At 32.5% G+C, this 27685-nt stretch overlaps 2 protein-coding genes and 1 long non-coding RNA gene across 3 annotated transcripts; all 3 read left to right on the top strand.

Annotated features, from left to right (window-relative positions):
- Window positions 1-3872: 3872 nt before the first annotated feature.
- LOC133193179 (peptidyl-glycine alpha-amidating monooxygenase B-like) lies at window positions 3873-7450 on the top strand. The gene is made up of 9 exons (XM_061329148.1): window positions 3873-3983; window positions 4519-4576; window positions 4722-4809; window positions 4981-5084; window positions 5456-5533; window positions 5946-5994; window positions 6446-6513; window positions 7007-7087; window positions 7353-7450. The coding sequence occupies exons 1-9, from the start codon at window positions 3873-3875 to the stop codon at window positions 7448-7450; spliced, it is 735 nt and encodes a 244-aa protein (XP_061185132.1).
- A 187-nt stretch (window positions 7451-7637) lies between these two features.
- LOC133193361 (uncharacterized) lies at window positions 7638-8310 on the top strand. Its single transcript, XR_009721915.1, has 3 exons — window positions 7638-7693; window positions 7952-8001; window positions 8153-8310. It is a non-coding gene; the product is annotated as an uncharacterized LOC133193361 (long non-coding RNA).
- A 4113-nt stretch (window positions 8311-12423) lies between these two features.
- LOC133193360 (protein PIF-like) lies at window positions 12424-17649 on the top strand. Its single transcript, XM_061329300.1, has 11 exons — window positions 12424-12976; window positions 13072-13122; window positions 13450-13488; window positions 14299-14478; window positions 14565-14762; window positions 14973-15155; window positions 15381-15576; window positions 16346-16556; window positions 16753-16849; window positions 17092-17171; window positions 17429-17649. The coding sequence occupies exons 1-11, from the start codon at window positions 12448-12450 to the stop codon at window positions 17471-17473; spliced, it is 1809 nt and encodes a 602-aa protein (XP_061185284.1). The 5' UTR covers window positions 12424-12447; the 3' UTR covers window positions 17474-17649.
- Window positions 17650-27685: the final 10036 nt, after the last annotated feature.

Below are 27685 nucleotides of genomic sequence, written 5' to 3'. Positions count from 1 at the left end.
CTAGTGATTGTCTGGTACTCCACAGCTGCTGTGATGAGAAATCCTTACAAATACATTGATAAAAAGACATCAATTTATTTACTCACCAACTGGTGAAGCTATATCCACATTTTCAGCTGAAAAAGAGTTCACTGCTCTTTTCACTCCTGCAAATAAATATATCGTATTTAAACTAGAACGTGATTGTCACACACTCTGCAACTGGGAAAAATCGTGATGAATATAATCATTTGATTAAATACATTAATTTACATACTTACCAGCAGATGAAGGTACATCCATATTTACAGCTGAAAAAGAGTTCACTGCTCTTTTCACTCCTGCGAATGAAATATATCGTACTTAAACTGGTTAGTGATTGTCTAATACTACGCAGCTATGAGAAATCCTTACAAATGCATATAATGATAGCCTTTTCTAAAATATACTTACCAACTGGTGAAGCTACATCCACATTTTCAGCTGAAAAAGAGTTCACTGCTCTTTTCACTCCTGCAAATATAATATATCATATTTAAACTAGCTAGTGATTGTCTGATACTCCACAGCTGCTGTGATGAGAAATCCTTACAAATACATTGATAGAAAGACATCAATTTATTTACTCACCAACTGGTGAAGCTATATCCACATTTTCAGCTGAAAAAGAGTTCACTGCTCTTTTCACTCCTGCAAATAATTATATCGTATTTAAACTAGAACGTGATTGTCACACACTCTGCAACTGGGAAAAATCGTGATAAATATAATCATTTGATTAAATACATTAATTTATATACTTACCAGCAGATGAAGGTACATCCATATTTACAGCTGAAAAAGAGTTCACTGCTTTTTTCACCCCTGCGAATGAAATATATCGTACTTAAACTGGTTAGTGATTGTCTAATACTACGCAGCTATGAGAAATCCTTACAAATGCATATAATGATAGCCTTTTATAAAATATACTTACCAACTGGTGAAGCTACATCCACATTTTCAGCTGAAAAAGAGTTCACTGCTCTTTTCACTCCTGCAAATATAATATATCGTATTTAAACTAGCTAGTGATTGTCTGGTACTCCACAGCTGCTGTGATGAGAAATCCTTACAAATACATTGATAAAAAGACATCAATTTATTTACTCACCAACTGGTGAAGCTATATCCACATTTTCAGCTGAAAAAGAGTTCACTGCTCTTTTCACTCCTGCAAATAAATATATCGTATTTAAACTAGCTAGTGATTGTCACACACTCTGCAACTGGGAAAAATCGTGATGAATATAATCATTTGATTAAATACATTAATTTACATACTTACCAGCAGATGAAGGTACATCCATATTTACAGCTGAAAAAGAGTTCACTGCTCTTTTCACTCCTGCGAATGAAACACATTGTATTTAAACTCTTAAGTAATCGCTAAGATTCCGCAGTTGTCAGAAATTGTTACAAATACGTATATTTCAAGACAGTAATAAACAAACTCACCAACTGGTGAAGCTACATCCACATTTTCAGCTGAAAAAGAGTTCACTGCTCTTTTCACTCCTGCGAATGAAATATATTGTATTTAAACTCTCAAGTGATCGCATATATTCTGCAGTTGTCAGAAATTATTACAAATCCATATATTTCAAGACATTAATAAACAAACTCACCAACTGGTGAAACTACATCCACATTTTCAGCTGAAAAAGAGTTCACTGCTCTTTTCACTCCTGCGAATGAAATATATCGTACTTAAACTGGTTAGTGATTGTCTAATACTACGCAGCTATGAGAAATCCTTACAAATGCATATAATGATAGCCTTTTATAAAATATACTTACCAACTGGTGAAGCTACATCCACATTTTCAGCTGAAAAAGAGTTCACTGCTCTTTTCACTCCTGCAAATAAATATATCGTATTTAAACTAGAACGTGATTGTCACACACTCTGCAACTGGGAAAAATCGTGATGAATATAATCATTTGATTAAATACATTAATTTACATACTTACCAGCAGATGAAGGTACATCCATATTTACAGCTGAAAAAGAGTTCACTGCTCTTTTCACTCCTGCGAATGAAATATATCGTACTTAAACTGGTTAGTGATTGTCTAATACTACGCAGCTATGAGAAATCCTTACAAATGCATATAATGATAGCCTTTTATAAAATATACTTACCAACTGGTGAAGCTACATCCACAATTTCAGCTGAAAAAGAGTTCACTGCTCTTTTCACTCCTGCAAATATAATATATCGTATTTAAACTAGTTAGTTATTGTCTGATACTCTGCAGCTGTGATGAAAAATCGTTACAAATACCTTGATAAAAAGACATCATTTTATATACTCACCAACTGGTGAAGCTACATCCACATTTTCAGCTGAAAATGAATCAATTCCTCTGAGAAGTGCACCTGAATAAAAGAAATGAATGTAATGGGAAGGAAAATTCAAATTTACCCAATCAGTAAACAATTTCTTTCTACAATCCTTATATCATTAGAAATCATATATAAGAACTAAACTAACATAATTAGATAACTTAATATAACTTAACTAACTTAATTAGATAATTTAATATAACTTAACTAACTTATTTTGTAACATAATTAGATAACTTAATATAATGTATTCTTAAGTTCATATATAAGAACTTAATTTAGAATGCAATAATGCACAACGTTAAAGAAGACATTGACAGAATAAAGAAAATGTCCCCAAACATATTTCATATAACTTAAAAACTCTGAAAAATCAGCATACTTTGGGAAAAAGGAATAAGGAAAAGAATAACACTAAAAGTTGAAATCATAATGACAGTTAGTTAGACAATGTTTAGAGTTTCTCGTTACACTATATATATATATACCATTTACTTGTTTTGAGAACAAACAGTTGTAACAGTGTCATTTCACGATAATCCTTGACTTTGTCTAATAAGGAAAAGCGTATCTAACTTTCTGACCTTTTAGAAACTGACCAAAACCAGGAAGTTCAGACGAAGTGATAAGAGATGATCTGTACTTTTAGGGGTTTGTAAAATGTAATCAGTCAATTTTAAGGAAAGATGCAACATTTTACTGTGATAGAATATTGATATATAATAATAATGTTCTGCTCACGTTCATGTAATGTAAATGTATTAATATACATATATACATTACATGAACGTAAGCAGAATGTAAGCAGAAAGGTTTAGTTACAAGTGACGTAACAACGTTTACGCCTAAATTTGACGTACACGTAATATTTGATGTCAATGTAAATATTATGATTTAACATGAACATGTACGAGGAAATTTCATGAACTTCATTTAGTATACATCATTATATTATTTTCATTTTCTGTAATTGGCCCAGGAAATTAAATGATTTTCTTTGTGTTTTGTTTATTTAAGGAATATAGCCTTTATCTTTCTTCGATTTTATCAATAATGTTATACAAGATTTTGAAAATTGTGCGGAAATAGTTAACACCATGCGCATCAAGTGTCTCTTTCAGTGTGTAAAACGCCATCGTCTGAAAACTAATATGGAGAGTAAAAGTCAAGCATGTCTGGACATTTTTAAGGAATTAAGTTCTTGATAACCTATCCACATTTAGCTTAAAGTGAACGAGATTTTAATTTTAAAATTCTTTTAGATTTCAATAATTTTGCAAAAAGGAGAGAGCGTTTTTGAAGATCTGTCCTTGACCTTCAAGTTTGGTGAGAACAATAGAGTACTCGGTAACCAATAGTTGTTATTCAATGTTTACAATTGACTTCTGTGTACTCAGGGAGTCATGCCAGGTGTGTAATGTCTACAATCTAGAATCACAACTGAGGTATTATAAGTGCTCTCAATGAGATAAGCGTCATTTAAGAAAATTTCATTTGTTTTAGAATGGCCAGAGTAAGTAGTACCTGTACTTTCTTAGTCATTTTAGCGTTTCTGTATGTAGTACATGGAAACCAGCAGATGAAGTTTTCGTTGCCAATTGTAGAATCGAATAAGGTCAGTGAAATAAAGAAATTCCTTTTTTTCAAGATACAGAGAGACGGACAGACAGTTGATAGAGTCTTTTAATTTATTTGTACAACTACTTCCAACTTTTTATGCATATGCAAATAACTTATTTAATACCAATCTCCTATGCAGAGTTGTCGTTCGTTCCTCTCTCAGACACATTTGCAATGGGCTCGCGTCAAGATTTTTGACATAACGTAAAAAACATAATATTTCAAGGATTATTTCAAATTAAACTAATAGTTTTACATCTATTTAGTAAATATCTATCTTTAAGGACTATCATTAGCTCAGACATTCAATTATAATGAATCAAAACAAACGCACTATTTCTCGTGCTTATTATCGTGATATACGCGAGCCAACGGCAGAGGTGAATGTATGAGCCGATGGTAGAGAGTTATTGAATACATGAAAATAATCATCATGAAATTACCAATTCCAGAAGTTCCTGTATCAAATGTAACTTTTTTTATATATAGATTCTTGCATGCAAAAAAAGTTTTCTTTCACCTTTTTTCAGGCTGATCAGTACTTCTGTTTTGCAAGAAAGTTGGACGAATTTGACAATATCAATGTCGGTTAGTCAGAGTAAAGCTGGCCTGTTTATGCCTTTCAAAAAAATTATAAGAGGAAAAACTATTAATATCATATACTTATATCAAGTATTATGTTTGATAAAACCAATTTTCATACTTCAATGACAAATTTTTGTATTCTTTTAAGACGGTATAGAGTTAAATGTCGACAAAGAAAATGCGCATCACGTATCTCTTTCCGTGTGCAAAGCACCATCTTCTGATCAACAAGTATGGTGAGTACAGGTCAAGCATGTACTTTTATTTGTCAGGAAGTTCATTAGCTTTTATGATTCAGAATTCTTTACGATTTACATAAAATGTAGCATCGCTTTCACTTTTTACTGAAAAGATAAACAAATTCTTTTTGAAATTCTATCAATGTATACTAAGAGAACATGTTATAGGGACTGCTCGTCAGCTCAGGGAAAAGTTTGTCAGGGAAATGCAGTCAATCTTGGTGGATGGGAAGCTCGCAATAAACACAGTGGGAAATACAACCTCCCTACAGGTAAAACACAGCTAAGACTAACATTAAAATCATCTAATTTTGACTTGTTTTCTCCTTCCTTCAAAAATGTGATTGTTTTTAGCTTTTTGAAAATTTGCTTGAAGAAATTTCTTTTGTGGGCTTGTCTGCTAAATCCGTGTTTTTTTTTAAATTCATTAAAACATTTTTATCCAAATATATGATACATTATAGGTTTTTGATTATTTTTTGAAAAATTGTTTTTGATGAATTTCTGCATGTATTTCTGTTCTTTGTTGAATTGTTTAAAAGCGAATTCATTTTATTTTTATTATCTACATGTATTTATTCTAATATATATAATTTTTGGGGTAATAAATTTTAAGAGCGAGGAAATATATGATTATTTGTAGGTCTGTCTGTTCGTGTTGGAAAGGAAACTTCTATGCAGTACATAGTTACACAGGTTCACTTCAAACATGCCCTAAAAAGTAAGTGTTGCCTCTTTTTATTAAGTTTTCATAGGTTGTTTTTAAATAAACAGATAAAAATGTTGTTGATTCGATATTTTTATCATAACATTACAAAATTATCACATTTCTTATGCCTTAATCATAAATCTTAAAAGTATTTGAAAAGCCATAAGTTTATGATTTTGAAAGAAAAAATATATATATCTATATGTTCAATGTTCAATGAAAATTAATATTAATTAATGAAGCAACATATTTCCTGTTAATTATAAGCAGCTTGTAATTCTAGAACAGTAGAGTAAAAGAAAGAAGTACCAAGTCATATGCAGTACCATTTGAATCAATGTTTGGTCTCTTTTATTAAGCGATTTCATCATAAATCGTTTTATATATATTATATTTTGACTGTATAGCTTCATTTTTTTTTCAGACACGACCAGTGCTATAGCAAATGTCACTCTTCGACTAAATAATGATAGGTATTTTCTTCTCTTTTTTTTTAACTTAATATAATAATGATAAAACGCCTTGTCTACTACCAACATACGTACTGTCTTACTGACATTTTTCTATTTATCAATAAAAAAAAAAAACATAATTTATTAATAAAAAAAATTGCATAAAAACGACTTTTATGTAGTTAACATGCACTTTGTTGACACGATATTTTTTTATTATTTAAAAGGGAAAACAAAAGAGAATATTTATTTTTTTCCTGTTATCAAAACTTCTAAATCTAAACATTAACAGACTAAAACTCAGTCTTATAATACCAGTACTTGAAAAAGGATTTTAAATAAAACATTTTTTAATTCAGATTCAAATTCTTTCTTTTATGAAATTTTATATTTCTGAATTATTAATACTTCCACTTATGGTTGCAAACAATCTAAAATGTCTACATCATAATCACCATCGTTTCACTTTCAGGTCAACACTTAATTATCAGACCTACTCCTTTATCAATGAGGGTTATATTCCAAAGCTAAAAAACAAGGGTAGGCTAAATACCAGTGTATACATGTATATATTATAAATGTCTAGGTACCAGTCCCGAGGAAGTATAATATTTGTTGATTCATTTCTCCGGTGCAAAACTACATATACATGTATATGATATATATAAAAAAAAAACTATATAGGATTTCTTATATTGGTTCTTTTTATAACTTTTTTTATAACTTTTGTTTCCTTTTGTTTCACAACAGACCTTTCCAGTTTGATTTAACGCCATTAATACGAAGTACAAGTGATACTTTAAATCCTTTCTTGGAATTTTATACTATGCTTGTATGACATGCTAGAAATAAAATCACTATAAATTATAAGTACCCGAAAAAAATAATGTATATTACTAAAGTATATGTATATTCATCAAATACAATATGTCACATGTTAATCAATTTCATATCAACGTAGCTTAGATTCATATGCGTTCAATATGTTTTAATAAAAGCAAAATATAGTGAAGATATTTTGATTGTGTTTCAGGATTCTTTGCCGAATCAGCCTGTCAATGGACGAAACCTTCCGTTCAGCTTTATACTTTTACAACACATACACACGGACATGGTAATTCAGTGACTTAATTATATAGATATCACAGAATCAAAATAAATTTAATTTATGAATTTATGAAGTATAATAAAACAAAGAAAGTGATAGGCAACGTGCTTTAAATAAAATTATTCTGTATTTATTGGATGTATCAAAATTAAAAATTTCAAATAGTAAATTAAATGATACTTTTATAAAAAGTAAACTTTCATTGATAAAAATTTGAAGATAAATATGATTTGAAAGGTTGACATAATAGAAGTGTTGTGTTACTATCTAGGGGTCTTAGTTGAGGGGTTTCTCGTAAGAAATGGTACCTGGACAGTTTTGGGAAGTCAGCTCAAAAACGGGGAGGAAAAGGTTTCAGCTTCTTACTAGTATATATATAAAAAAAAAATACAACAGAACTTTAAAAATATATATATATCTATATTTCATACTATTGTCTTATGATTGTTAGCTAATCATTTTGAAAAGAAATAAAATATTTTGATCCTTTTTATTCGTTTGTTTTGTTTTGTTTTATTTTTTTTGTTTGTTTTTGAAAGAAATTTGATTACATTTTAGCATTTCCAAAACGTCCCAGGTGGCCCACTTCCAATATATCCTGGTGATATTCTAGTAAGTATTGGAATGTTTTGAGAGGACAGAAGTTATCTATCATGTAATCTTTGCTTTGTTAAATAATAGTGACAATGTTACCAGACTTACTGCATCGCGTTTAACATTTTTTAATGCAATCGCATTTTCTCGATCTTTTCCGACGAGCAGAAAAACAGTCTGGAATACATTTTAAATCTGCAGTTATTTTAATGATTTTTTTTTTTTTTTTTTTTTTTTTTTTTTTTTACAAAAATCGTAAACATTATTCTTCCCTAGGCAGCCCGATGTCTGTATATTAACAATAAGCCCCATCCTATCAAGTTTGGGTAAGTCAGATTTGTATTGCTGATCACAACCATAAAGAAATAGAGAATCTAAACTATGACTTAGTTAAAAGTAATTGCTATCAAGTCTTATAGTTAATATCAAATTTTTATTTCAAAATGAACATTTCTCAAACTTACTTTTTTGTTTTAGAATGGCCGATGAAGATGAAATGTGTAATTTTTCTTTGACGTTTGGCTATGAAGACAAATATAAGGATGATTTCATTCGTCCCATCGGCTGTTTATCGGACTCTCCCAACTTCCGGTTCTGCAACAGTTCTCGCATGAATAGTTTCTGTTAAAAGAAATAATTTATGTATATGTATATTGAGATTGTTATTTTTATTTTATTTTTTTATTTATTTATTTTTTGGCTGTATCTTGATTCATTTTAGGGAAGAAAATAATACAGTATTTTTTAACGATTAATATATGATCATTATTTGCAGTACCCACTCTGTGTTAGTTATATATCAGTGATATATATATATATATATATATATATATATATATATATATATATATATATATGATCATTATTTGCAGTACCCACTCTGTGTTAGTTATATATCAGTTATATATATATATATATATATATATATATATATATATATATATATATATATATATATATATATATATATAAGCACAAAGAAATTCACTTTTAATAAGGATACCCACTTCCGCCCCAGCCCGAGGTTGAACTCTCGACCTTCGGAATCTGTCTCCTAGCAGTACAGGAACAGCGCGCTAGACCGCTCGGCTATCTATGCAAGTCAAAAAACTTGCTTTCGATGCCGATGGAATTTTCGCGGCGCTGCCCTACACTACACGGTCATTGAGAATGAAAGTGAGATACAGTTATTTGGACATTAGTTTTATTAGAGGATCGTTACCAATACACGTTGTAACGAAATTAATTTTTATTTATAAAGCACATTATACAACAACTCTTAAACTAACATAACTGCCCTAAGTGAAGAAATATTAATATAGAAAGCACAAAGAAATTCACTTTTAATAAGGATACCCACTTCAATGTCCAGATAACTGTATCTCACTTTCATTCTCAATGACCGTGTAGTGTAGGGCAGCGCCGCGAGAATTCCATCGGCATCGAAAGCAAGTTTTTTGACTTGCTTAGTTGGCCGAGCGGTCTAGCGCGCTGTTCCTGTACTGCTCGGAGACAGATTCCGAAGGTCGAGAGTTCAACCCCGGGCTGGGGCGGAAGTGGGTATCCTTATTAAAAGTGAATTTCTTTGTGCTCTCTATATTAATATTTCTTCACTTAGGGCAGTTATGTTAGTTTAAGAGTTGTTGTATAATGTGCTTATATATATATATATATATATATATATATATATATATATATATATATATGCAATGTTTTTAAAGAAAAAAAACGTGGAGTGTCTTCTCTTGCTGTAATTGATATAAAATAATATTTCACAGTTTAATTTGCTTGTATATTTGTTTGCTTGCTTTAAATCCCTTCGAGAATATTTCTGGGATGTTGGGGCGCCACCAGTTGCCGATGGAAGGCTGTACTCGGCTTTTAAGACCATTGAACAGTAATGTAATCTTTTTGACATGGGTTGATTGTGTAAATTTTTCTCATGCTTGCAACTATTATCCCTGCATTAACAAAGAGAGATAATTATTCATATTTATATCCGTATAAATCATTTCTATAAAGTGGATGCAGGTAAAATATTTTATTATTATCAATTCGCACGTTAAATTGATGGAAGGGCCATGAAACGATTGACCTTTGACACTTCTTAAGAGATATATTATAAAAACGGATCTATAACCGCATTGTAGTATAGAAGTTGATTGTGTTAAGCAATTGATTTTATTAGAATTTATGGAGAAAATACTTAGTGAATATAAATATAATTTAATAAATCGTGACTCTTCTGTATATGCATATGCACTAACATTGATAGGAAAGAAGAGAAAAATATTAACACCGAGCTATAGAGACCAAAGAAACGTACAAAATATGGCGTCGTCACTTCTCTACAAAATAGAATTAATAGTTGCCCCAGCGTTGAAGTGTATTTATTCCATTCAGGATATAGGCGATATTTCTGAGAGAGATTCTCTTGCTATACAATAAAAAATTTATTCCCTTATCGGGTATAACTCTGTATTTGATCTACAGGAAATAATTAACGTCGTGGTCATTGAATCCTGATTTTATTGTTTTGAACCGAGATAAACAGAGTCGATAACCACGGTATGTGGCCCCCAGGGACCCACTTATATTACCCGTCAACAAGGTACATGTACCTTATACTTTTAGGAAAATATGAAATTGAAAATCGTCCAGTATTTTCTTGAAGAATTTCGAAACAAAATAAACCTGTTTTAGGATACTGATTTTAAAAGGACATTGATTAATTATACCTACTGGTTTTCTTAGCCTTCAATTTATGCAATTTACAATGTATTATTTAAGGAACATATATCAAACATATATCATTTGTAAAATACTAAAAAAATTTTAAATCCTATTTAAAGTTTCCAATTAAAAAAGCTTCTTTCTTCCAAAAAATTTCAAGTAAGTGTTTTTGTCCCTTTACTATTTTAAAAATTTATTTGGAAGAAACCGATTCTTTAATCAACAATCTGACCTTAGTCCCGCGTCAAGGACATGATAAATTTCAATAATTATGAACGCTCAGCTAGATTTAAGGGACATAAAAGGACAATCTCCACGCATTAATTTCGCTCTGACATTCTGAAGGATTTCCGATTTTTTCCAATGGACATAATTCAAATATGTAAGTTTTTGGGGTTTTTTAAAATTAATTCCATTTTTAAAAAAAGTAATTGCCAGATTTATTGAAAAATGACTTTTATGCATGAATGTAATTTCTTTTCTAAGAAAATTAAAGTCAATGCATTACTGAAATTTTTTACCCAGAAGAACTAAAGAAGTATGTGCTTAAAATCTCTACCGCTCATTGATTTGAAGAAAGGCTTAAAATTTCTCACTCGTATTGTATGAAATTGGACTATCACTTCCGGATAAAGAAAAATATACCATGCTGAAATGTCGTGAAAGCGAGTTTCATTTACTAATCCTCAAAAAAGGAATGACGCATACATTTTGTTTTAGATGCAAAGTCGATTAATGATAAAAACTTTAATTAAACTTGGATAATTAGCTTTTTATGAAATTACAAGGATATACCAGAGAAAGAGTTGTGTTCAACATAGAAATAAAAATCTGTTCAGTGTTTCATTATTCTCGGATGTTCGCATGAGATGTATAATCATCCAGAACTACAGGTTAACAAATATTGAATGTCCAATCCGGCGTTGCGTCGGTAAACAAAAAAGGGTTTCAGTAATCGATTACCAGTCTGTCATAAAAAGTAAATAATATTGTAACATTGGTTCCCCTTTCTTTTGTTAAATAAACATAGATGATAGATAAATTTATATCATAGAGAACTAAAGCTACTTTTAATTAATAACATGAATAATACAAAATAATAATAAATAACTGAAAAAAGCAATCAAGTATATATTCTAGCTGAAATAACTGAAAATGTAGAGGGGGGGTGGGGGGGTGATATATTTACTCTCTATAAAACGTTCACAGAGGCGTAAGCAGAGAAAGTTACACCAAGACCTTGAGTACAAATTAACTCCTCCCTTATTCATGTACTTTACTTCTAAAACATAAGTTAATTTTGGGGGGAAAGTTGTGCTACTCTCGCTTAAGAATTGGAAATAAGTCTTGCCCATATCTAGAAAACTTATTTTTTACGCCTTGAAAAGTAAACACGTTTACTTACATTAAATACTAGTATGTTAACTAGAACAACAAAAATGCAGAACCTGCCTAGCACACAGTGTGTTGAAGTCATGTGCTAGGAAATGGTTAGTTTTGATGGAAGCCCAGGATGAACTCAGGAATGACAGCGTCCATTCACAAAAATAAGTATATACCAAAGGAATGCAATCCCGCATAAAATTAAACGGAGTGGGAAAATAGCATTAAAAAGGAATAATCTTTGATTTTTTTATGCATAAGGAAATAATACTCATCTGCAGCCCCTTTAATCTAATTCAGTATTGCGTCTTTATAAGGATTTTTTTTAACCTGTGATTTTTACTATGCAATTGTATCCCACAACCTTCTTATGTAAGTTTTTTAAAATTACTTTTTCGGTTTTTTTTTCTTTTTCCTAATTTATGCATATAACCAATTACAGGATTACTTTGCGTCCGGTTGTCGGACTGCTTGTCTGTGTATGTCATCTGGGAGTAGCACACGGGAGTGGTAAGTTGTGCATTTGAAAAAAAAAACCTCTCTGATTCGTTTACCCTTGTTTTGTTTTCAAAATTTAAATAATTTATTGTTTCAATAATTTTTTGGAAGTGTGAATTCTCTTTTCAGACTTCCAAGGTAAAGGATGTCCCCACCCAATGGACATTGTTTTTGTTCTAGATGGTTCCGAGAGTGTTACGCATAAAAACTTTAACAAAGTCAAAAAATTCACAACAGATATTGTCGATCAGTTCAATCTAGGCATTAAACACGTCCGCATTGGTGTCATAGAATTTTCTACATTTATTGGTAAAGTAATTGAACTAGGACAAGTCAATAATCCAACAGTACTGAATTTTCTAATAAACAACATCTCAATGTCAAATGACGGAACAGGAACGCATAAAGCATTAAAGCGCATGCGGGATATGTTTCGGGAAAGAGGCAGACCGGAAGTACCTCATATTGGAGTTGTGATTACCGATGGTCTTTCTGTGAGTCCGTATTTAACAAAAGAGGAAGCGAGACGAGTCCATCAGGACGGAGTTGAAGTGTTTGCTGTTGGAATTGAGGGCGATAAGACATTTCAGACAGAATTGGAGTACATTGCCAGCAGCAAAGATCAAGCTCTGCGCGTTTCGGATTTTGATGCCCTTCCTCTCAATCTGTCGTCATCCTTATGTTCCAGTAAGAATACTGTATAGATTGCCTTTCTACATCTTATACTTATTAAAATAGGTTCCTCATTTTTTCAGCAGAGTTCATTTCTCTCTAAATTGTAGTTGCAGCTCCATCATCAACGCCAAGATCAACAGTCCTAACGTCTAGCATAAGTAAGAAAGATATCATTATTTCTAAATATAACACCTGTCCTGCCCTATATACATTGCTGTTTTTATTTTGCTCTCTTAAAGATCTTAACAGCTCACTCTGTGAATGTGTTAGAAACATTGGATTTGAACAAATACGAAGGAATCAGGTTATCCATAATTAAAAAAAGTCGTCTGGCAGGAATATCACCATATGTATGCACAAGCATAAAAATCATGGCAAAAATCCAATAATTGCAAGATTTTGAACATTTTTTTTTTTACTTGAACACTAAACGTGAAAAAAAGTTATAGATAGCACATAGATTTTTTTGTTTATTTTTGTTACAGTACCTGATAGAATAGGAGAATCAAGCGGCAAGAACGATGGTGAGCTATTTTTAACTGAGTAGATGAGTAACATATTGGATTTGGAGATTATATGCATGTCTTAAAGATGACTGACATATTTTAGTTGGAAAATGATTTATTTTTTAAATTTGGAACCTTTTTTGTTAAGACTTGAGTTACTTTAAGTGGAAAGTTAATTATATACATTGAATTTAGTTGAATGAAATGTTGTTGTTGTTTTTTTTTATTTACTGTGTGAATTTATAGTTGATAAAGAGTTTTTAGTAGTTGAGTTCTTGAGTGACGTAGATCTTTGAGTGACTGGCTTGTGGTTAATCTCATAAGGCATCTGGACTTGATTTGATGATTTGAACATTTTGTTTTAGAGACATTATTTTGAGTTGGAGAGAGTGGTTTAATTTGATGGTTGCCTCTTCGTTGAATTCACGAGTTTCGAAGTTTAAGTAGGTCGGCGACCTATGTTGAATTCCTTTAAAATGACTTCTACTTGAGTAACTTATTTTGGGATTATTTAGCACACACAATATGGCTGGCAAGTGAAACTGTTAAAGTTGGTTAATGGCATATACGTTACGTCATAAATGATATGGCAGTATATTTCAGTCACTGAGAATTGTGACTTTGAGTTGAGTAAGATTCTGCTACATTTTTGAGAAGAAGATTGTTTTGCATGCAAAGTATAATCTTTTCCAACAAAAAATTTGACCATGATTTAATGGTGAAAGTCAACTGGAATGTTTCAAATGTCACCAAGGATTAAAACTATACACACTAAATTCAGTCTGGAACAAACTGGCAAATGATTTGAATCAGTTTTCATTGTTTAAGGTTATGTGGACGAATCCAGATATTTCCAAGTACACACAACAGACTGCACAAAATACATTGAAGTGGTCCCTGATGTGAGCGGGGCGACAGTTACTTATGTTAAGTCGTGCTCCTTTGGGCTTTTCTGGGACGAAAGAAGTCTGACATGCATTAATTCTACTCACGCCGAATGTTACAATGGTATGTGCATATTTATCTTATTAACCGTATTAAAATTTAATCTTCACATTGAATTAGGAGTCAATGATTTATTTTTGTTTTTATAGATCCTTGTAGACAATTTTCTGCTGGATACACATACAAAATGGAAGGACTCTGTTCTGGATTCTGGACATGTTTGAATAAAACGTCACTTCCGGTCTGTTGTACTCTGGGTCATAGATTCCAGCTCGCTCAAGGCTGTGTGCCAGACCCAACGTGTAGTGAACCATGTCCACCTAAACAAAACACTCTCACAAACCGAGGTAACATTTCAAACTTTGTAAAGTTCTATTTTATCTTTCATGCATAGATTTATTTATTCGCACATGATGTATATTCTCTGTCAAATATTATATGACTTTCATCTTTTATTATGTGAATAGATGTTTTCAGGTTTTAACCATTTAATTGAGATTTTGTGTTTGTACTTCAAATTAATTGATTAACATGCACGAATCTTTACATATACTTAGATTGTAGAAAATGGGTTGATCCACATGATAGCAAATCATACTTGGAGGAAGTTCACAGCCGAAACATTTCAAGACCATGCGCGCCAGGTTCTTTTTTCGACCAATCAGCTTGCGGCTGCACCAAACACATCACTAAAAGTCCAGTGTTAGTTACATCTGTGAGACCGAGCATCAGTACCAATTGTACGTTTTCTTATGGCATGCATGAATTTTCTTTAATTTATGTGATGATTTAAATAATTTTAGCTGATTTAAAAAAAATGACTACAATTCAAGATTACAAATGGGAAGATGCCGTATAGATATTTGCTATGCATTATTATTATTCATTTACTCCGCCCTCCCCCCTCCCCTCCTAATTACTTTTTCCAGAACGTGTTTATTGTTTCTTTTCTTTGTTAATATCAGATTGTCGAGACGAACTTTATCTGAAGTTTAACAAAGGACAAGATGGAAATCTTGACGGCTTCAAAGACTTCTCGGGTCGTAATATCCACGTGGCACAACGAAATGTCGTCATATCCGGCAAAGGCGATGGCATGATGGAACTGGACGGAATTTCCAGCTGTCTGAACATATGGCGGTTCTCCAACATTGAGTATAGGTTCGATATAATTGTTCATAATTCATCAAGATTAAATTGATTAGCGAATGTGGTTCTCTTATTTTCTTCTTTTTTCTTAAGTGTAAGGGTATGAAGTAGAACTGTTTTACATTGTGAAAAAAAATGTGTCCAGGCTATAACTTTGGAACCCTTATATGAAAATAACTTTAAGTGTGCAGTTGCCTCTGACCTAAAAGTTTATTATCCCTTCCAAAGGTCATGACCCAGAGGACTCATTGGAAAGTTATGACCCGAAGGAGTATGTCACTTTCTGAGGAATCATAACAAAGGATAAATTCACGTTTTGAGGAGTCTTGACCCAAAGGACTAGGTCACATCTTGGGGGTCATGACTGAAAGGAGTAGGTCACTTTTTAGGACGTCATGATCCAAATGAATGGGTCACTTTTTGGGAAGTCATGAAGTGAAGGGATTAGACACATTTTTGGGGGGTTGGGGGTTGGTTGAACCTAAGGAGTAGGTCACTTTTAGGGGGAGGATATATTATTGTTGAAGGTTGGGATGTTGACCCAATGAAGCTGAGGAACGTTCTGTCAAGATAACATAAATTTTCCTCCTTTATACAGTCAAAATGTGAGAACATCACATTGTTAGGTAAAAGGTAGCAATATTGCATTAATTTGGTTGCTCACTGACTGAGCAACAACATAAGGTAATATTGATTAAATTTGATTTTATTGACAATAAAGAAAACATTATACTTTTTTTCAAACAATGAAATAAATTAGATTTTGTTTTAATCCAAGTAGAAGTCTTGTGATTTCAATTAAGTTCCTCGCCCTGCAGTCTGACAACCAACAAACACAGACGAAATATCAGGTCCTCCTCTCAAACTGCTATTACAAATCATGTACAGCAAGTGTCGCCATTGTTTTGGACAGGATAAACCACGTGATCGGGGCTCAAACACAAACGGCTGGCACAGGCACATATATATGGTGGCATCCAACAAAATACCTGGTAAGAATTAAGGGATAAATGCTGTACATGTACCGCTCATACTCATGGTAATTTCTAAGGCCAACTGCCGGTGTATGCATTGCAAATAAAGTAAATCATTACAGTTACAGAAGTTTTGAGTTAATTCAAAACATTTTAATATCATTTTATATTCTGTAGTGTCTATGATATTCAAAGGTGTTTCGTTGTATTCTAGGACGATATTGTAAATGAAGTAAGGTTGAGCTTTGATCGTGAAGGGACTGTGATCAATTTCTCCCTCAATAAAGAGAACAGAAAACAGAATATTCAAGGTAAGACTAAATTAATGGAGGCTGCTTTGAATGCTGATTAAAGATATGACACAACTAACGTCTTTGGAGGAGGGGGTTGGGTGTATTTTGTAAGATTGAGTGCGATTTGTTTGAATTCATATCTTGTGGTAATATTTGATTACTAATTGTCCTGAATAACAATTCTTTTTTCTATACTTAGGTAGTATTTCATATGCTGTGTTTTAACAATAAGGAAATGCATGATTGTTTATCGATTTCAGAAATGGTTCTTTTGAGACAGACAGGGATTGTTATCGGTGCTGGAGGCTTATTTGACCATTTTAAAGGATATGTAGATGAGGTATGGAATAATTTAAGATTACGAAATTAAACAAATGTTTTCATGATTCATCGTCTCACCGTTAAATAAATATGATTTTTTTTCTGTTTTGTTTTCGTTACTTTTGTTTGTAATGTATATCTTTGTATTAAGTAAAAAGAGTATGTCAAAAATCATATGATTTGGAATTTTTAAAAAAAACGAAATCACTTGGAAATTCGTATTTATTTAAATAATTTGTTGATGTTAAGAAAAAAAATCTTTTTTTTATTTGGTAGATTAAAGTACAACACTGCGATGGGGACCCTCCTATTCATGTCTGAAGAGTTTGAACATATGTGAATATTGTCATCAATTAAAAAACGGGAAAATCTAGAATAAAGTGGGAAGTAGGATCAGTTAAAGATTTTGGTTGTTGTACACATGGTGCTGATTGCAAGTTAATTATAAAACAAAATAACGTGAACTTCTCTTAATTGCTGAATTTTCTTGTGCTGAATAAATTCGGAAAATTAGTGTGAAGTGTAAATTTCCTCTATACTTATCTATCTGTTTAACGTAGGTCGCGGGTTTGCTGACGTCGTTAAAACTGGGTACGCAATTTATATAATTTGGGCGACTTTCTTGTGCACATTTGATTATGACGTCACAATGAAAAAGAAATCTGCGATGAGTTTTGTTTTATTTTAAAAATTCTTCAGTATATTATTATTTAGCTACAACTTTTCTTGGAATTGGTAGTTAAGTGTTATATTATTTAAGCAACAACTTATCACAAATAATGAAGACTTTTTACGATTTGTATAGTCGATGCAATACTTACATATAACTTTTGTTGGAATTGGTAATTTAGTGAAGAAGGCTTACTACGATTCGAATGATCGACACTGGAAGTATTAAAAAACGTTTAATTATTTGTTATCTTCTCGGGCCTTTCCTGCAAGCTTGGAAAATACAAGTGGTTGTTTTTTGGCTTGTCGGAAAGGCCCGAGAAATTGCGATTGATTTGTTTTCACTTGGTATCGCGAAACGATATGGACATAATTAAGATTCATCTGACCTTTTTTCCTTTGAACGTATTTGAATTAACAGTTTGTTTTATTAATAAAGAAGCCATTATTTAAAAAAAAAAACGCAAATACACCTGTTACATCAAAAGATTAACCTTTATTTTAAAAAAGGGTATTTTTAAAATATATAAATCTACAAGGTACGATGAAACATAAAGACAATTTTTTAGCGACACTGACCTCCTGTTAGGGGACAACTATTTGATTTTGAGGGAGAGGGGGTGGCAAATTTTACCGAGTAAGATTGTTTATTTTCATGTCGGTGAAGGACAGATTATTTATTTCTGCTTCACTGGAAAAAGTCTGACAAGCAAAAAAAAAAAAAACAAAAACAAAAACAAAAAAAAAAAAAAAAGGAAAGAAAAAGAAAGAAATACATCAAAGTTGAAAACTCCCATTGGAAAGGGGGGGGTGCTAGAACTACCGGTAGTCATGGACAGATTATTTATTTTCAACATTTTCGAGGACAGATTATTTATTTACAAAATTTGTAAGCCCCCCCCCCCCCCCGAATGAAATAATCGTCCCCTAAGCAACAGCATGCAATGCTGTTAAATATATACATGTACCTACAGATTTTATTCGCTACTTTGCTTTCCATATCCAACAAGTAGAATTAATGTTCTAAAAAATGGCTGTTGATAACGTCAGATAAAATTAATTTGCAAATCTCGTCCCATTTACCTCTATGAAAATGTGGTATGTAAAAATAAATATTTTTTTTTAAATATACACCGAAAATATATTGCATTTAGCCGGGACGATATTTGGCAGAAATTCGTAGATTTGAGCGCCTTGCTGAATGGTCTAAATAAAAAAAAATTATGTACTTGAATTACTTGAATTAGAGGATAGGGTTTTCCGCCAGCACGCTGGAAAAGAAAAATACACCAAATGTAAGGATACGTCTAATCTACGAAAAAATGCAAAACAAAAACAAACAGAAAAGAAACGATAAGAAAACAACACATAAAGAAAGTAATTTGGAAGAAAGAAACTTAAGGATTGACTGTTGTTTAACGTCCCTTGCGAGAATTTTCACAAATATAAGACGTACAAAAAAACCTAATCTGAAGAGAAACATGTCTAATAATCTTTTCATTGATATTGAATTATTATGATACGATTCACGGGTCACTTGAAAGCCGATAGGCGTGATTTTTTTAAAATAAAAATTATCTTATTTTTCTGCACTGAATACCGGAGAGACCTTCACGACGTCAAGCATGACGTCGCGATATTTTATGACGTCGTTCTTAAAAATGTTACATTTTGCGATATAAAAACAATTATCCACATTTAACTTACGCGAAAACGAACCCGAAGACATATTAATTTTTTCACATTGATTTATTTCAAATCAATTCTTTGTTAAAATACCAAAGGGGAAACAATTTCGTCTGTACCATTTAAAAGTTATTGGTATTTATTGAAACAAAAATCTTGCCTCAAAACGAGCCGAAAACGACGTTTTTCTTATATAATTCAATAGAATAACGTCGAAAATGTAACGACAACAATGGCATGTTTGGGATTTAATTACACAAAAACGATGCAGACGAATTTTATAAAATTTTCAGAGAATATAAAACGAAGGTAGAGGATTCATATAACTAATTTTCATGATATGTTTTCGGACACTTTTAAATGGCCTGCAAACCCGCGACCTACGTTAAGGAACCTGTTTAAACAGGTAGATGGAATAATATTGATAGAAATTTAAGAATATGTACCATTTGTGATTGTAAAAATATTGGTGATGCATTTCATTATGTTATGGAATGCAAGTACTTTTCAAATGACAGAAAAGTATTTCTCCAAAATAGATATTGTAAAAATTCTAACACTTTCAAATTTAATGAACTTATGAATACAAATAATGTAGAAATACAAAGATCATTGTCAAAATTTATTAAGAAAATTTTCAAAACTGTCTGTCTTTCTTGAATACTCCACATATACAACTGATTTTTTTTATTCTTCTTCTTTTTTCTTTATATACTTGTCTATTTTTTTTACCCTTAACTGTAATTTTTGTTTGTATATATGTATATATGTACCTCTTGCACCAGTGATCTGGTTTAGAAAGAATAAAGAATTGAAAGGATATCCCCTCCTCAGCCAGGAAGGGTAACCCTTACAATTATTATTTAATTAATAAAGTCTCGCAATTAAGCTTGAAATTGAAATCTTTTCGTTCAACAATTTTCATTTCAATATGATTCAAGGTTCTTTGAAGTCTTCGAAAAGGTCTTGTAAAATGTTGAAATTTAAATTTGTACCCAACAAAAGTACAAAAATAAAAACATTTTTAGAGAAATTGAATTTCCTTTAAACTATCCTTAGATACCAATGTTTATTAGCTTGATATGAAATTAGAAGACTTAGTGATCTGTGATGTCTTACAATAGCACAAACGTCTTACACCATCTGTTATATATGTAGCAATTGGAGTAAATAGAACTAAAATACCCTATAAGTATAAAAAAAAAACATGCACTTTTCTCCAAATGCCTGGATACCTATAATTTTTATCGTAAAATATATATTTGTTGATCAACTTTCAATAAGAAAATGCATTGCGGTTTCCTTTATTCGCGTTTTCCGAAAATATATTTGTCATTTTCTACATTTTGAATTTACCGGGTGGCAGTAAATACAAAATTTACAACATGAAAGCTAGTTGTAAATAGTATGTGTATAGAGAGGGTATTTATAGGCATTGCCTGTTACCCATTCGATTCATTATTTTGAATAAATATTGTTTAAAACAACTAGTTGTAAATTTTGTATTTACTGCCACCCAATAAATTCAAAATTTACAACATAATCTACATGTATTATTTGAGATTTGATAATTTTCCGTTTATAAATTGATGAACTATAATGATAAATGTTGAAGAAATACACATTACTTCGATAATTCAGAGACATTTTTGTGTGCATTTTCAATTACTCAACTCCTGATTTTCAGAACCTGAGGATCGGACTACTTTTTTTTATTTAATATCATACGGGTGTGCAAAATAAAAAGAAAATGGGTCTCTTGAAATTCTGTTAGTTTTCAAAAACAAGTACTTTTGGCCTGAGAGTCAAAGAACTAAAAACTTTTAACTGACCTAATATTTCCTGATTATTCATTACCTGTTTGACATTTTTAGCTCACCTGAGCCGAAGGCTCAAGTAAACTCTTCTGATCAAAATTTGTCCGTTGTCTATTGTTGTCGTAAACTTTCCACATTTTCATCTTCTCAAGAACCTCTGGGCCAATTTCAACCAAACTTTGCACAAAGTATCCTTGCCTAAAGGGGATTCAAGTTTGTTCAAATGAAGGACCACGCCTTCTTCCAAGGGGAGATAATTATGAATTCGTGAAAAATTAATGGCATCATCTAAAAATCTTCTTCTCAAGAACCACTGTGCTTGAAAATATGAAACTTATATGGAAGCATCCTCAGGTAGTGTAGTTTGTACAAATCATAACCCTCGTGGGTAGGGTGGGGCCACAATGGGAGATCAAAGTTTTACATAGGAATATAACGGAGCAATCTTTAAAAAATTTTTCTCAAGAACAGCAAAGCCATGATTATTCATAATTATATGGAAGCATCCTCAGGCAGTGTAGATTCAAGCTTGTTCAAATCATAACCCCCGGGGATAGGGTGGGGCCACAATGGGCGATCAAAATTTTACATAGGAAAAATCTTCAAAAATCTTCTTCTCAAGATTAGCAAAGCCAGTCATAATTTAATGGAAGCATCCTAAGGTAATGTAGACTCAAATTTGTTCAAAATCATATCCCTCAGGAAAATCGAAGGGTCAAAACAGGGGATCATAGTTACACAAAGGAATACAAAAGATTTATCAATAAAAATTTTCCTCTTAAGAAGAGCAAAGCCATTATTTGTCATTTTGATTCAAAAGCATCCTGGGAAGTATAGATTCAAGTTAGTTCAAATCAACCCCCTCCCCCCCCCCCCCCCGAACCAGTTTTATATTTAAACTATTCAAGACTAAACTGATTTCTTCTTTTTCCTAGCCAGAGTGCTCAGGTGAGCGATGCGGCCCCTGGGGCTCTTGTTTACAAACATTGTCGATAGCTTTGACTTTCACGTGGTGGCCACACACTTCTCTATGGCTACAACATCTCCTTATCTACAGAGAAGGTGAATATATTGATTTTATTCTATGGTGATCAAGTTAAGATTCACCAAGAAGTCGAACATGGCGGGTGTTGTCTTTAACTTTTTGAATGTACCTAGCAACATGAATATTTCGAAAAAATGTTGATAACAGCGATTTGGAGCTTTAATGTTAATTATTATATTCAGACACACTTACTGTAAAAGAAAACAATAATGCACTGAAACCGAACCCCTGTGGTGTTCTGATGAGTTAATGCTAAACCTTTCAACCTGGTCTGTATAATGGAGGCCAAGTGATATGTAAAATATTAAACTAGAGTGTTCCGAGGAATAGATGTGTCGACTGTTTTATAGCATCATTAAAGAAAACAATAAAATCTAAGGGTGTTCAGTTACTCATGTGCTACTAGCATTATGATTATAGGAAAGAGATAAAAATATCCACATATAGTAAGACAGATAGAATAGCATTTCACATAAAATCTGACATTAAAATAGAAATATGATTCCCCAACCTTTAAAAATTGAGTTAATAATGAAATTGAAATCACAGGTACTTGTGGACAGGAACCCCCTCCCCCCTTCCAACATTCACGACGACACAGCTTGACGACGGGTGATATTCTAAAAAAATATTGACTGCGCAGAATTTATGCACGCAAGGTTTACTGTAATATGTATTTGTATAAAACATTCCAGGCACGGATCATGGATTTTTTTTTCGGGGGGGGTTCCACCTCTGTGAAAAAAAAAATCCAGCCCAAAAAATTCTTGACAAGCCAAAAAACAAAACCAAAAAAAAACCCACCTAAATTCCCTTCCCATACGTATTAAACCCCCAGAAAATTTCTTAACAAGCCCCCCCCCCCAAAAAAAAAAACCTAAATTCCCTTCCCAAAACGTGAAAAACACATATTTCGTGGTGGTGATGGTGGGATCCATGTTTTCTAGGGAGGTCCAAAGTCATATTTTATTTGCTTCAGTATATACTTTTAATAACTCTGCAAATTGAAAGGGGAGGGGGGAAGGATGCATTCAGTATAATATAAGAAATATTGGATGTAGTTGAGTTTAACATTGCACAGCATCATCTCTTTACTGTCAACAATAAGAACAATAAGCTATAAACTATTTCAATAAGTAGATCAAAGGTCAAGTTGAAAGGTCACGAGGTGGGTAACCCTGGTATTTTAGAAAAGCCCTATTGCCAAACTAAATATGTGCAAAATATTAAATTCATACCTCTTACAGTTCTCAAGAGTGTGACAGACGGACGGACGGACGGATAGATAGATAGACAGAGACTGTGGTGTTGGGATTTTCAACACTTATAGACAGACAGACGCCGGATAAAATGATCCCTGTGACGGTACTTATTGTCGTTTTGTACATATTGTCGACAGCGACAATATGTACCTACCCTCACTGCACATATTGTCGTCCCTCGGTAAATATTGTCGCCGGCGACAATATGTACCGAGACGAGCCTTATTTTCCTCCTGCGTAATGGACGACAAAATGTACAGTCAAGCACCAGCACATATTGTCGTCGGCAACAATATGTACAGTAAAGGTCGGCATATATTGTCGTCGATATATTGTTTTGATGAATATTTACTTGAGAAAGGAAAGGGAGATTGACAAACACACACACGTAGATAGACAAGACAGCGTTACTCGCAATACTGTAGGGAGAAAACTTTTTTGGTCAGAAAATTGTGTCTAGGATCGATGTACATCACTATGATGTGTTAAGATACAGTAATTCTTGAGATATCTGATAAATCAGCCTATTCTTTTTTCTGAAGATTGAAGATTCTGAAGATTAAATAAATGTATTTCTTTTCTTTTTTTTGTTCAGTAGTAATGATTATTTGGAAATTATTTTTGCGTTATTCTTATATAGAATCATGCACCGATATAGTTGGTTTTGGGGTTGACATTTTAGATCATCTGAACTGGAAGTTCAAGTGAGTTTTTCTGATCACATTTTGTCTGACCGTCCCTCTGTCTGTAAACTTTTCACAATTTCAGTTTCTTCTCAAGAACTACTGGGTCAGTTTCAACCAAACTTGCCAAAAAGCATCCGTGGATTAAGGAGATCCAAGTTTGTTCAAATGAAGGGCCATGCCCTCTTTCAATTGAAGTAGTTAAGAATTAGTGTAAATTTAATGACATCTTTTAAAAATTTTCTCAAGAACCACCGTGTCCAAAAAGTGAAACTTATGTGAAAGCTTCATTATGAAGTGTATAGATTCAGTTTTATTCAGATAATATCCTTCGGGGGAAGGGCGTGGCTACAATAGGTGATCAAAGTTTTTCATAGAATATTTAGGAAAAACATCTTTCAAAATCTTTTTTTCAAGAACTACTGGGTCAGAAGAGATGATACTAATGTGAAAGCTTCATTAAATAGCGTACGCTCAATTTTGGGGTGCTGGCACGAAAAAGATTCCTCACTGTTATTTGACCCTGAGTGCAAAGTATAGGTCTAAATTTGCAGCTTTCCACCGGCAAGTGGTGACGTCTTCATACGAATGAAAAATTCTCGAGATGGACATTATAACAACAAACAAACAAACAAAATGAATTTTTGTTCAAATCATGGCCCCAGGGGTAGGGTGGGGCCACAATGGGTGATCAAAGTTTTACATAGGAATATATCAGAAAATCTTTTAAAATCTTGTCAAAAGACAGACAGATGTAATACCGGCGCATCCCCCCGGCTCGGTGGTTTGATTATTTTTTATTTTTTTTTTTTACTCTGGTAAATTCTGTTTGTTTAACTTGTATATACTGTAAATTTAGTCCACAGGTAAAATTCACAATTAAATGATTTACAATGTACTTAAACATATATAGTAACACACCTATACATACAAATGACTTTTTGTTTTGCTTCTCAAAAATAATTCTAAACCATCCCCCCTTTCCGTTCTGAAAATTCTGGATCCACCACTGAGGAACAGCAGTAGGCCCTGGATTAGTGATGTTTATATGGAAGCATCCTCAGGTAGCGCAGATTCAAGTATCTTCAAATCAAACCGGACCTAGGGTGGGGCCACAATGGGCGATCAAAGTTTTACATAGGAATTTATGGGAAAATTCTTTAAAATCCATCTTTTTCAAAAACAGCAAAGAAACTAGATGCGATCTCGTTGCGAGCAACGAGTGGGTCTTCCGTCCGATTTTTGATAAGATGAGATCAGAATTTGGCTTAGTTTTTGGTTCAAATATAATGATAAAAATAAATTGTTAAGACGAAAATTTTGCTTCAGTAGTGTGTATTAAAATATTGATCATTAAAGAGTTATAGATTAAAGACTTTCTGCCCGTCCTGGCCCCTATTTTGAGGAGCCAGTCCTTTTCTCTTGGTATCTTCTTATAGCTCTCATGATTTTCAACATTTTTGTTCAACAACTATTCTGAAATTCTTTTTCGCTTCCGAGATATATGCAAAAGAAATATTTAGGGGCTGGCCCTTCAACTCCTTAATGGGGCGTTTAGCAAAAATGAAAAGGTTACATATTGTTTAAAACCTTATTTTGAACATCTTTTATTCAACACTGCTTATCAAAATATTTCCCAATTTCCAGATATAGAGTGCCAAAGATTTGTCATTCTGGCCCCTTGTGGCCCCTAATTATGTAACATATGATGTGAATATTATGTAATATATAGTTGTAAATTGTTGAGATAAAGATGTTTGCTTCAGTAATGAATTACAAAATATTGAGCATTAAAGAGTTATTCATTAAAGACTATCGGCCCCTTTCAGCCCCTATTCTGAGGGGCCAGTCCCTTTTTCTTCATATCACTTTAAAGCTCTTATGATTTCGAACATTTTTTGTTTAACAACTATTCAGAAATTCTTTTTCGTTTCCCAGATATTTGCAAAAGAAACATTTAGGGGCCGGCCCTTTAACTCCTTATTGGGGACGTTAATCAAAAAATAAAAGGTTGCATATTGTTCAGAACATTATTTTGAACATCTTTTGTTCATTATTGCATATCAAAATATTTCACACTTTTGAGATATATAGCCTTAAAGATTTGGCATTTTGGCCCCTTATGATCCCTTATTATGTAACATATAATGTGAATATCATAATATGTAGTTGGAAATCGTTTATATTAACATTTTTGCTTCAGTAATGTTTTACAAAATATTGATCTTTAACGAGTTATTGATTAAAGACTTTCGGTCCCCCTCGCCCTTATTTTGAGGGGCCAGCCCCTTTTTCTTCATACCACTTTAAAGCTCTTATGATTTTCAACACTTTTTGTTCAACAACTATTCAGAAATTCTTTTTCGTTTCCGAGATATTAGCAAAAGAAGTATTTAGGGGCCGGCCCTTTAACTCCTTAACTGGGACGTTTAGAGAAAAATGAAACGTTGCATATTGTTCAGAACATTATTTTGAACATCTTTTGTTCATTATTGCATATCAAAATATTTCCCACTTTTGAGATAAATGGCCTTAAAGATTTGGCATTTTGGCCCCTTATGACCCCTTATTATGTAACATATAATGTGAATATCATAATATGTAGTTGGAAATCGTTTATATTAACATTTTTGCTTCAGTAATGTTTTACAAAATATTGATTGTTAACGAGTTATTGATTAAAGACTTTCGGTCCCCCTCGCCCTTCTTTTGAGGGGCCAGCCCCTTTTTCTTCATACCACTTTAAAGCTCTTATGATTTTCAACACTTTTTGTTCAACAACTATTCAGAAATTCTTTTTCGTTTCCGAGATATTAGCAAAAGAAGTATTTAGGGGCCGGCCCTTCAACTCCTTAATGGGGACGTTTAGAGAAAAATGAAACGTTGCATATTGTTTAGAACATTATTTTGAACATCTTTTGTTCAATATATCTTATCAAAATATTTCCCACTTTTGAGATAAATAGCCTCAAAGATTTGGCATTTTGGCCCCTTATGACCCCTTATTATGTAACATATAATGCGAATATCATAATATGTAGTTGGAAATCGTTTATATTAACATTTTTGCTTCAGTAATGTTTTACAAAATATTGATTGTTAACGAGTTATTGATTAAAGACTTTCGGTCCCCCTCGCCCTTATTTTGAGGGGCCAGCCCCTTTTTCTTCATACCACTTTAAAGCTCTTATGATTTTCAACACTTTTTGTTCAACAACTATTCAGAAATTCTTTTTCGTTTCCGAGATATTAGCAAAAGAAGTATTTAGGGGCCGGCCCTTCAACTCCTTAATGGGGACGTTTAGAGAAAAATGAAACGTTGCATATTGTTTAGAACATTATTTTGAACATCTTTTGTTCAATATATCTTA

The sequence above is a fragment of the Saccostrea echinata genome, unplaced genomic scaffold (genome assembly GCF_033153115.1).
Source record: "Saccostrea echinata isolate AGI-Se365-2 ecotype Australia unplaced genomic scaffold, CSIRO_AGI_Sech_v1 ptg000027l, whole genome shotgun sequence".
NCBI classification, from domain to species: domain Eukaryota; kingdom Metazoa; phylum Mollusca; class Bivalvia; order Ostreida; family Ostreidae; genus Saccostrea; species Saccostrea echinata.
This window is presented reverse-complemented; position numbering and strand designations above follow the sequence as displayed.